General features: G+C 38.4%; 1 protein-coding gene across 1 annotated transcript in view; it reads left to right on the top strand.

Moving 5' to 3' along the window:
* Positions 1 to 12,747, top strand: part of chrna8 (cholinergic receptor, nicotinic, alpha 8) — a 69,737-nt gene that overhangs the window by 54,352 nt on the left and 2,638 nt on the right. Inside the window, exons 5-9 of the mRNA XM_051916573.1 lie at positions 2,367 to 2,446; positions 3,334 to 3,501; positions 9,852 to 10,046; positions 10,166 to 10,252; positions 10,391 to 10,500. Coding sequence (XP_051772533.1) covers positions 2,367 to 2,446; positions 3,334 to 3,501; positions 9,852 to 10,046; positions 10,166 to 10,252; positions 10,391 to 10,500 — 640 coding nt within the window. The remainder of the gene's footprint in view (positions 1 to 2,366; positions 2,447 to 3,333; positions 3,502 to 9,851; positions 10,047 to 10,165; positions 10,253 to 10,390; positions 10,501 to 12,747) is intronic.

Genomic DNA, 12,747 nt, shown 5'->3' with positions numbered 1-12,747 from the left:
TATATGACGTCAGCTACTAACTCATCGACAAAAGACCATTCAGTCTTTAAAGTCAGCATGAAACGGAAGTCTCAATAGTCTGTTCTTCCCTATTGTGATGTATATCCGAGTGAATCAGCTTCCAAACGAAAAAAAATATATTGATAGTGCATTCTTTACAAAAAAATTAGAAAAAAAATGTCCATTTTGATTTCATTGTGACATTAACACTGCTCTGAAATCAATAATTTAGGGATTTGTGGATTCTTTTTCAGTTTTTAGACTTCTATACTGTATATTGAATAAATGCAATACAAATTAATTGTTATATGAGCAATATAATATGAGTAATGACCTACGGCCGTGCTGATATACAGCCACATCGCATGGCTACGAGTGTAATATTGCTCATATAACTTGTTTTTACTGGCATGTAATGCATATTTTATGTTAAGCAAAAGCATCATTGTGAGCTTGACAGGTGATTTGTATGGCAAAGTGATATTTTGCAGTCTAGTTCTCGAGCTAATTACTGTCAAAATAATTATTCTGTCATAATGTGAGTCTTTTTATTTTAACCATCTACTCCTGTCTCATGGCTGTTAACTAGACAGCCTCCTTTCAGTCTGGCAGGTTGTAATCTGCCGAACCACCATAAAAAAGGACAGCTTTCTGAGAAACGGAAAGGATTAGGGACATTAATACATTGGCAATGTTGTTGAAAGGTCATCCTTGATGTCCGACAGCAGCGACAAGTTATAATCTCATGGGTATGGAACTTTGTATGGGATTTTGTCCTCTCTTAACTTTGAAAAGAAGACTTTTAAGACAAGTTTTAAGACTGAAAGGAATGTCATAGGAGCATAATATCCCAAGTGGGCAAGTGTCTTGCATCTTGTTTTATGTTACATAATGGTATTTGTGTTTTAACTCAAAGCCAAATATTTAGTGTGCCGAATAAGTAAAAGACTAAAAGAGAATTTGTGAGTGCCCAAAAAAATGACTGCTAATCTAAAACTAAAACCATGAAAAATCGTTAATTGAAATGAAGCTTAAATAAAATGAAATATAAATTTTAGATGAAAAACTTAAGTTTAAGTAATAAAATTACTAAAACTAATAGATATAAATTAAAGCTAAACAGAAACATTACAACAACATAACAACATTATTAAAACTTTAACTAAAATTAAAATGAAAACTGAAAATATAACAATATTATATATTTCAATGCTGACTTTTCCATTTTCAGCCAGACTGATGCTGGCATATGCTGGTTTTAAAGTGGCTATATGATGTAATGGCACATAGTGCTCACATTTTCGGTAACACTTTATTTTGATGGTGCACTTTAGACATTCTGTTGACTATAAGTAATGTTGCAGCTACATGTCAATTAACTCTCATTAGAGTATTAATAGAGTATTAGTAGAATGTCTGCTTACAATTTATTGTGATGATCCCCCAACATGCATTCTACTGACTATAAGTAACTTTGCAAGTACAAGTCAATTTATTCTACTTACCCTGTGTTCTAACCCTAACCCTGTCGCTAACAGTCTAATACTCAACTAATACTCTGAGAGTTAGTTGACATGTAGGTGCAGTGTTACTTAGAGTCAACAGAATGTCTATAGGGGACCATCAAAATAAAGTGTAAAAACATTTTCATATAAATGTATAACATGCATACCACATGGCACGCATATTTTAGCATTTTTGCTTCAACATGCATAGTACCTAAAGTCAGAGTACATTTACACACACACACACACACACACACACACACACACACACACACACACACACACACACACCAATTAAAGGTCAGGACATGTGTATAATTAACCTTGACATGTTTAGAACCATATTTTGTACCTCCTACATACTAATAAGTCCTAAATGTCACTGAGGACATTATTTTATAAAGGTATTAATCAAACACTTCTGTCCCTGCTGAGATTTTACCTGAATTTCATTTCTTAATCATATTGCTAATGGTGCTTTGGTATGTATGATTAATTATGAATAGGTTTTTGAATAATACAGCTGCTGGATTGCCTCCTAGTAACCACAATGTCAATTGAATTGGACATTTTAATCTAAGGAATATTATTCTTCTGGGACTGGGAGGTAGGAGAAGCGCAAAAGGACAAGGGCACATATATTATTCTAGAGCTACTGGCATAGAAATTATTTTAAGCTGCATAATGACCCATCGCATAGTATGAAGGCAATAGCTAGCATTTGATTGTTTAACCTGTGTGTCAGTTTATGCAGATTACAGGGCAGCTAACATTTCAGGAGGAATTCCAGTCATGCAGTTGCAAAATATTTTGATTGAAGTTTATTCTGTTTTTTTTTTTTTCTTGCACTCTTCTCTGCAGTGCTGATGAGAGGTTTGATGCCACCTTCCATACGAATGTCTTGGTTAATGCATCAGGTGCCTGTCAGTACATACCACCAGGTATGAATTATCCTTGCCACTTTTAATTATTCAACCATACAGATGTGGTCTTAGACATCTTAGATTGACAGATTTTAGTAAGGGATGCACAGTAAATCGGTACCATTTTGATCACTGGCCGATATTAGATTTTTTATTATAATTATTTATCAGTATTGGTTAATATTGGATATTTAATTGTGTGTGATCATTTTCTGTTTCTATATTTAGATTACAGTACATGTAACACTCACTTAAAGTTCATTGCATTTAAAACCAGTGTTATTTTAATATCATTGATATACTATTACATTTTAATATTTATTTTGAGTTAGATTTTATATTTTCTGTTTTCATTTTAATTTTAGTTAAAGTTTTAGCAATTTTGTTGTGTTTTTGTTGTTGGTGGTTTTTTAAAAATGTCTATACTAATTTTATGACATTTTAGTTTTTGGTTTTAGTTTATTTAGTTTTAGTTATATCAGTACTTCAACTTAAAACTTAATGAAAATGAAAAATTTTGCCCTGGCATCTAATTTAAAATAAACATGTGTTTATTCAAACGAAGTAGTGTAGAAATTTTACTATATCTGTCATTTTCGGCTAACATGAAAATAATTATTGGCTTATCATATTGGCTAATTTTAATATCAGAATTGTAACCCTAATTTTGCTAAATTACTCAAAATATAAAGAATTGGTTCATCATTTCTGTTCTATGTGTGTTCTACGCTTGTTCTATGCTTGTTTGGCTACAGTTAGTTTTGCAGGTTTAACAAGTGTGATATATAGTGTAATAGTTAAGATAATTTCAACATTTATACAATTACAATCCAACATGACTTTCTTTATTGTTATAATTGATTTTGTTTATATGCAGCTGTGTATGTTTGTGTGTAACCACGCAGGTATTCTGAAGAGTACATGTTACATAGATGTGCGCTGGTTCCCATTCGATATACAGAAATGTGACCTCAAGTTTGGCTCCTGGACTCATAACGGATGGTTGCTGGACCTACAGATGCAGGCAGTGGACATCTCTACATACATCCCCAATGGAGAGTGGGATTTAGTGGGTAAGAGTCCCTGGAAATTTGTAAATTTCATATTTCAATATTTTAACAGTTAGTTTTTTTTTTCTTTTTCAAACAATACCTTTCATGCAGTGTGTAATATTGCTGTCTGAAGTTTTAAAGATCAAAGTGCACAGCAAATAAAGGTATTGTCTCCTAAAGGAAATAATCGATTCTGAACTGCTGAAGCGAGTTGTCAGCAATTCAAGTCTCTCTTCCTGTTACATACTTACATAACAATGTAACAAATTTGCATAATGGCAGCCTATGGTCTTCATTGGCTGTCCACGAACCACATCTACTTTGACCCACCCTCAAACACTGTAGTTGTAGCTGAGGCCTGGAAGAGTTTGGTTCATGTTGTCGACATGACATGTTTTCAGCGCTATGAATCCACTTTGCATGCACTTCAAAAGGTTGAGGACTCACACTGGAATTAATACGGAAAAACCGACACCATCGTTCATATCACTGTGGCCCTGTTCCAAATGTAACTTCATGTGTTCTTACGATCTTGTGGATATACAAAGGCTGTCGCATGTGCGTGATCATGAAGTCCACGAGACTCTAGGCGTAGTAGGGTGTCCCGTTTGTCATTTTAGGTTTCAGAAGGGTAAAAACGAGTGCCCCCGTTGCAGCCAATATGCGCTCTCAATACAGACTTTTGCCGAGCCCGTACTCAGGCGAGCTCCACAGCAGACTCCTGCCAGACAGTCAAAGCAACATTAGTGCGGACTCAGAGTAAGATCACACGGGCTTCCTTTTGGGACAGGGCATGTGTATAAAGTACTGAGGAAGCCTCAGATATGGTAATAGACATTTCGTTTCCGACATGTGCTGTAAGCGATAGACCAATTACAACAGACTGGGCCATCTGACCAATCAGAGCAAAGTAGTCTGTTGATATGAAGGGGTTTAAAGAGGTTGAGTCTCCGAAAGAAGTATTTTCAGACTCTTTAAGAAATGAGACGATGTGCAACGTATATTATGGGAGACCTCCAAAACAAAATTAGGAGCCTCTAAAATAGAATCATAGGGGAACTTTAAAGTTAAAGTTTTAAAGTTTTAAGCTGGTCTGCCCCAGCAGTCTAACAGCGAGTATCAATGTCAAAATGATTGAGATGGCCAATCAAAACCTGTTCACAGAATGTGCAATGTAAAATGTAAGTAGCTAAACATTTAATATTTGACAACTGTTTCACAACAGAAATGTTAAAAGAGACAGTGATGTAAACTAAGCGACTTTTTTTTCAAACTCAAAATATAGGCTATCATTTACGTGATTCATGTAATTATTAAAAAAGTGCAGAGACAAGAAATGAGAGTGAATGTGTGCATATTTTAAAATTAAAATATTATTTGTAATAAGTTTAAATGGATGGGGGTAAATGGGCAACCTGGGAATGGGAAACCTGTTTTGAAACAATCATAAGTTTTGCAATTTGGACATGACACGCTAAGGGCTGACAGTTTTAAGGGAGCGAGAGAAATTATTTTGTGAGGATCTAAATCCATTTCTATGAAAGCACCAAGTACAGATACATCCCTTCTAACTTGTGACACACACATTCTCTCTTTAATGGTATAGATCTGTTTGCTTTTCACACATTTTGGGGTTTCAAGTGTCAATAGCATCATATAGGTCATGTGTGTTTGAATGGTTTTCTTTGCCTGGAGGGACACTATTGATCATTTCCTCCCCGCATCTCTTTCATAGAAAAGTGTGTAAAAGTGTTGTTGGCTCATCTGAATGCTGAGTGGAGAATTTCGTCCTCCTGCTAGACTGTAGGGAACACAAACTTAACACAGTACAGAAGGTCTTTGAAAGACATTCTTCTTTTTTATGTCCATATTCAGGTGGAGAATAAAAGGAGAGAAACTTGGAGAATGTCTTGACTCTCATAACCTCATGAGAGCATTTCTTCTGTTATTCTCATAAATTAAGACAGCACAGACAGAATTTTAACATCCTGTCGACCAAAACAAAGTAATTTACTTTTCTATGTGGTTTTATATTATAACAGGATTAAATAACATTGTTAACGTGTGAATCGTGCAGCACTGTTTTGCACTAATATTAGAAACATTAATATTAGAAATGAATGTTTGCGTGGCGCAGGTTTTCTAATCTCATAATCTGATCGTGTTTGGATGATTAATCTCTCTGTTTCTGTCTCAGTCTTTCATTTTTACGCTTTCATTGCCAATGTGACCCAGGGTCTGCTCGACAGATGGGGTCCTGATGGTAGTTGGCAGTGCTTTGGCACTGATTCTGCCTGGCACCAATGGCCAGTTGGGTGCCAAGGTTGTGCAGTGACACAGGCAGTCTGTGAATGGGCATCTTTAACACCACAGGGAGTCACACATTTGCACACACACACAGGTGCAACCTACTGATCCCTATGTTGCAGAGAAGTGTAAGCATATATGATACATAACAAGAATCTTTCTACATCTTTATATGTTCTATTAGGTGTTTTTTCCCGTTTTTCCATTCATCTCTCCAATTTGCATAACTATCATTGTAAATGAAGTTCCCTCCCCCTTCAAACACACACACAAACCACATCACTCAGGTATGTCTTTTGTAATCAGTTAAATGACTCAAACCAGCCATTTGCTTTGATGTGATTGTCTCTGAGTGCCATAACAATTCTGACCGGCGTGAAATCCTGATGAAAGCTCTTCCTCCGCCTGCCTAGTTTGATTAATTACAATTTTGATTTAATTTTTAATCAATTGAAGAGGAGGGCTGTCTGACCCAGACAGATCAAGGCTGTCTCATTTGCAACATGTCATGTCATTATTTCCCTTTACTCTCACAACTGGTAGAAATAAGGCTTATTTCATGCATTTTGGAGTTTGGATCGACTTTTAAGGTACTGAATATCATAGACGACATCAGTGTGTTTCAAATCATTAAAACTTGGGTTAGGCTTGTTTGACTGTGAAACACAGAATTATTGAATTTGATCTGTACCTTGGAGAGCACTGTAGGATTAAGTGGACTGCATTGTAAAAATTAGGGAAAAGGAAAGCAAATATCAGTTTTGTGCACACCAAGATCAAGGACAAGAAACAGAATAAACAATGGCTGATTCTTGTTTGCTTTAGATTTAGCAAAAAAAAAAAAAAAAAAGTTTTGGGGGAAAAAATTTTTTTTTTTTTTTTTCGGTTCTGCACTTTAAAGGTCATGAAGATCCTGTCTGTGATTTGGTCCTGTCACAAATATGCTTGTCTTGGCTGACAGCCTCTATTTTCAGAAAGGCCTTCATCTCAGTTCTGTTGGAGATGGGTCACTTTGAAGTCCTTCCTTAGCTTTTACCTTAAACCACTCTGCTGGCTCCCTCACAAAGAGAGAATATATAAAACAGGGTCTGGTTAAAAAAAAAAAAAATCTTTTTTTTTTTTTTTTAAAGTCCCCCTGTAGTCAGTCACCCTCACCCTCATGCCGTTCCAGACCCGCAAGACCTTTGTTATTCTTCGGAACACAAATTAAGATATTTTTGTTGAAATCCGATGGCTCAGTGAGCAAAATAAAATAACGACTTATTATAGTGATGGCCAATTTCAAAACACTGTGTCAGGAAGCTTCGGAGCGTTATGAATCAGCGTATCGAATCATGATTCAGATCGCGTGTCAAACGCCAAACTGCTGAAATCACGTGACTTTCGCGCTCCGAACCGCTGATTCGACACGCTTTTTCATAATGCTCCGAAGCTTCCTGAAGCAGTTTCGAAATCGGCCATCACTATATAAGTCGTCATTTTGTTTTTTTTGGTGCACCAAAAATATTCTTGTCGCTTTATAATATTAATATTGAACCACTGTACTCACATGAACTGATTTAAATATGTTTTTAGTACATTAATGGATCTTGAGAGAGAAATGTCATTGCTGGCTATGGAGGCCTCACTGAGCCATCGGATTTCAACAAAAATATCTTAATTTGTGTTCCGAAGATTAACGAAGGTCTTACGGGTGTGGAACGACATGAGGGTGAGTAATAAATGACAGAATTTTCATTTTTGGGTGAACTAACCCTTTAAAACTCATCTTTGATCACTAAAATGACATATTTAAGCGTGTTTTTTTCCTGTGAAAAAAAAAAATCTTCATGCCTTAAACTACTTTGAATGTCACTCTATATCCTTGCTTCACTTAGTATATACGCGGAGCCATGAATATACAAATTAGCCCCGCCTCCAATCAATCAATAAAGCTCAGAATACCTGATCCACTCTGTCAACTTTACTGTAGTAAACGCAGCACAATGGTAAGTGGAAATACTGGTTTAATTCAGCCATATATGTTTGAATCAGAAACTGATTCAGAAGAAGCAGTGGAAGAGTGAATTATACAGGGTCAGCTACAAGTTGATGTATCAGAATGGTAATGCATTTTATGTATCGCTCTCTACAATGTTGGACACATAACGGTAATTAATATGATTGATTAGCCTTTTGCTTGACTACAGTATCTCACAAAAGTGAGTACACCCCTCACATTTCAGCAACTATTTTAGTATATCTTCTCAAGGGACAATACTATAGAAATGAAAATTGTGTATATTTTAGAGTAGTCAGTGTGCTGCTTGTATAGATTTACTGTCCTCTGAAAATAACTCAACATACAGCCATTATTGTCTAAATAGCTGGCAACAAAAGTGAGTACACCCGAAGTGATAACAGCTCTACGTCTTTTAACCATGCAAAGCCACATGTCCTATTCATCATGTTCATGTTTTTGTCTGCTTGATAGGACCATGCGAATTTGCATGTATTAGAGCAAATTTGTTGCTTTGAGTACAATTCTCTCATACTGATCACTGGATGTTCAACATGGCACCTCATGGCAAAGAACTCTGAGGATTTGAGAATTAGAATTGTTGCTCTCCACAAAGATGGCCTAGGCTATAAGAAGATCAGTAACACCCTGAAACTTGAGTTACAGTACAGTGGCCAGGGTCATACAGAGGTTTTCCAAGATGGGTTCCACTCAGAACAGGCCCCGAAAGGGTTGATCAAAGTAGTTGAGTCCTCGTGCTGTGCATCAGGTGCAGAAGCTGGCTTCAAAAAACAGACGCATGAGTGCTGCCAGCATTGCTTTAGAGGTTGCAGAAGCACAAGGTCAGCTTGTCAGTGCTCAGACCATACGCCGCACACTGCAGCAAGTCGGTTTGCATGGCTGTCGTCCCAGACAGAAGCCTCTTCTGAAGCTGGCTCACAAGAAAGCCCGCAAACAGTTTGCTGAAGACAACCTGTCCAAGAGCATGAATTACTGGAACCATGTCCTGTGGTCTAATAAGACTAAGACAAACTTGTTTGGCTCAGATGGTGTCCAACATGTGTGGCGACGCCCTGGTGAGGAGTACCAGGAAAATTGTGTCTTGCCTACAGTCAAGCATGGTGGTTGTAGCATCATAGTCTGGGGCTGCATGAGTGCTGCTGGGACTGGGGAACTGCGCTTCATTGAGGGAAACATGGATTCCAACATGTACTGTGACATTCAGAAGCAGAACATGATGCATCCCTTCGGAGACTGGGCCGAACGCAGTTTTCCAACATGATAACGACCCCAAACACACCGCCAAGATGACAACTGCCTTGCTGAGGAAGCTGAAGGTGAAGGTGATGGAGTGGCCAAGCATGTCTCCACACCTAAACCTTATCTGAGCATCTGTGGGGCATCCTCAAGCGGAAGGTGGAGAAGTGCCATGTGTCTAACATCCACAAGCTCCGTGATGTCATTATGGAAGAGTGAAGAGGATCCCAGCATCAACCTGTGCAGCTCTGGTGAATTCCATGCCCAGGAGGATTAAGGCAGTGCTAGATAACAGTGGTGCTCACACAAAATATTGACACTTTGTTTGGACACAGTTTTGACATGTTCACTTAGGGTGTACTCACTTTTGTTGCCAGTTATTTAGACAATAATGGCTGTATGTTGAGTTATTTTTAGAGGACAGTAAATCTGTACTACTATACAAGCAGCACATTCACTACTCTAAAGTATATACAATTTTCATTTCTATAGTATTGTCGCTTGAGAAGATATACTAAAATGGTTGCTGAAATGTGAGGGGTGTACTCACTTTTGTGAGATACTATACATTATCAAACAGCTAATAATGTGTTGCTAATGTTACACAAACCATTAAATGCTTAAAACTAACCATTTTTCATGCTATTGTATGCTAGACAATATCCAATAATTCTCAAAACAAAAAACGTGGGATTTGTGCCTTTACTGCTTCATAAAAAGTAATGGGACACTAGAGTGTACTGTATTTGTGGAAAATGCCTGCTGTTGTACGACATAAACCTGAATGCGTTCCTTTGTGTTTTGTCAGGGGTCCCTGGGAAGCGTAATGAGCTGTATTATGAGTGCTGTAAGGAGCCTTACCCTGACGTGACATTTACAGTAACAATGCGCAGGCGAACATTGTACTATGGTCTGAATCTGCTCATTCCCTGTGTGCTCATTTCTGGCCTGGCTCTGCTTGTGTTCCTGCTGCCAGCTGATTCTGGAGAGAAGATATCACTGGGTAAAATAAACATGCAGTAAAGTTTTCTTTTTTAATACAATGACCATATATGCATAATTATGCATGAAGGAATGACATTATTTTAATTTATACTTTTTCCACTTTTACCTGTCTGTCAGGTATCACTGTCCTCTTGTCATTGACGGTCTTCATGCTGCTGGTGGCTGAGATCATGCCGGCCACCTCTGACTCAGTTCCTCTCATAGGTAAGTTAAGGGCTACATTCAAATTGCTGAGTTTTCATATTATGTACTGAATCTCATGAAGAACTTCTTCTTTGTTGATGTTGTTTTAGACAGTACAGCATGCAGATTTAAACGGTTGTGTCTTCTTTGGTTCAATAGCTCAGTACTTCGCCAGCACCATGATGATTGTAGGCTTGTCGGTTGTTGTCACTGTCCTCGTTCTGCAGTTTCATCATCATGATCCACAAGGGGGAAAGATGCCAAGATGGGTGAGTTAAAACTCTTTAAATTGAGCAGTTCCCTTTTGAAGTGGACCTCAACACTACCAAGTCCACACTTAATTGACGCTATGGGGATAGTCAACAGCGTGACCGGTGTCTGAAGCACGTGTATAAACACGACAATTTTATTGTCCGACGACAGTCCATGACGTCATTACCGAAGCGCCTTTGAGTATAAAGAGGGCACGTGCAATGTACGTCATCAGCTTTTTGGTTTTTAAGAGTCGTTTGTTCGTATTAGCATGTGTTAAAAAAGCCATCATCATGGATAAACACTCGAGCAAGCATTTCAAAAAGTGTGTGCCTCCGTGTCCCAGGTTTTTGACACCTGAGGACACACATGACCTCTGCATTATGCGTTTGGGTGTGGACCATGCGCGTTCAGTTCTCGCGGAATCTGAATGTGCCCATTGTGAGAAATTCACAATGAATAAGCTCTGTTTGGGCTTGGCCGTATTCTCGAGGGATGTGGGACAAGCGTCTGCAATGGTCATGCTGCAGGCAGGTCCCGCTTAAAGATTTGGATCAGGGGCAGGGACTGTCTCCTGAAGCAGTCATACCCCCCTCCCCCCCAACTCTAACCCAAACAAGGGTTTGTATGGGGCACAAAAGGTTGTAACAAGCACTTACATCAGGCCCTGAGGCTGGACTGATGTAAATGGCGTGTTCGATTATTTTACCCCCTGCATTCTGACAGGTCTGGCACAGGGCTTGAGTGTAAAGCTGCTAAAATCCTTCCCCATTAGAATTGGGTAATTAAGTAAGGAAACACCTGGGGCTGGTAACCAGGTAATGAGAATCTGTACTGACTCCTGTTTATGTTGCTCCGTTACTATCTATAGTATATGGTTCTCAATACTTCCGGGCAGCGACCATAAGTGTGGCAGCCTTAAGTAACCTTAGCTCCCCTTTCTGGTTCTGCTAGAATAGGATAGAGCAGAGTTAGTGCCCTTAGCAGTTATATTGGTGGGCTGGAATTGCTGTCCTTTGGTGGGACGTATTTAACTCAGGTTTGAGCTTGGTTAGCTAAAATAGTGAGACGCCCTCTCCAATGATAGTTGGATTATAAAGAAGGGCCCTCTCCCCTTATAGTACTTCCTCCAGGTAGAGACAGGGTGAACTTGGATTGTAGGGCATTTATTCCATCTCATTAGTTTGCTTCCTTCCCAAACCACAGTTGGGTTTTACAATAAGTAGGGATGTTGCTTCTCTTTAGAGGAATAGACCCGTCCAGTTGACCTTGATAGTAGACAATGCTAACGAGTTGAGGAATTTCGCCTTGTTTTCTGTCACTATGGCTAATTTAATTAAGTACAGGCTATAGCAGGTGCTAGATGAGTGTTCTAGTAGGGTTGAGCTGCCTCCTTGCGGTCTTTAAGTAGGATAGCTCCCCAGTGGCTCCCTTTTAAAAGCTAGCTAGCACATAGCAGGCTTCCTTTGGTAGGCTGTTCTTCAGGGTTGAGTGTAGAGTGGAACCCTCCCCTCACTGTCAGGGGTTTTAAAGTAGGGTCCTCCGCTCCCCGTTGTAAACCCTTACCGATCCATTTAGAACCTAACAAGTAGAGGTAATTTGTTATTCATCCCTTATTGTTATTGGGCACCTTTGCGAGTGCTGGGAGTCTTTGGATCCTGGACGATTCCAGGCAGGGTGTGAACGCTTTCCCCCGATCACTCTGGGGTAGTACAGCTGAAACTCCCCTGTGGCTCCTTAGGGGTTTGAGTTTTTAGGACTAGGATAGTGGATAATTATTCTTGCAGTTCCCCTATTATGCTCCCCCTAGAAGTAGTGGTGGGCCAAGGTCGCAGTCTAAAATGATCTCCCTGGGCCAGACGTTCCCCATAGCGTCAATTCAAGACGCAGTGTCTCGTTCCACCATTACCACATAGAACCAATAGTTACCTTTCGTAACATAAGACGATTTTAGAGTTTAATATTAAGGTGAAAAAGAAAGTGTGCAGGACTATGACCTCAGAACAGGGTTATTATCACTAACTAAAATTAAAAATTAAACCCAAAAAAAAAAAAAAAAAAAATTCTCATTACTTGAAATAAAATCAACATGAAGTGAAATAAAATATAAAAAATGTTAAACTTATTTTTTTCATCTAGTCACCAAGGCAACATATCTTTTTCTTTTAGTTTAAGTACTAAAATAACTAAAATTTAATAAAAACTATAGAAATAATAATAATAATAAAAAAAAAAAAACGAATAAAAATGATAAAAATGCACAA

Source organism: Ctenopharyngodon idella, chromosome 1 (genome assembly GCF_019924925.1).
Source record: "Ctenopharyngodon idella isolate HZGC_01 chromosome 1, HZGC01, whole genome shotgun sequence".
NCBI classification, from domain to species: Eukaryota; Metazoa; Chordata; class Actinopteri; order Cypriniformes; family Xenocyprididae; genus Ctenopharyngodon; species Ctenopharyngodon idella.
Note: the sequence above shows the minus strand (reverse complement) of the source record. Positions and strands in the feature narration are given on the sequence as shown.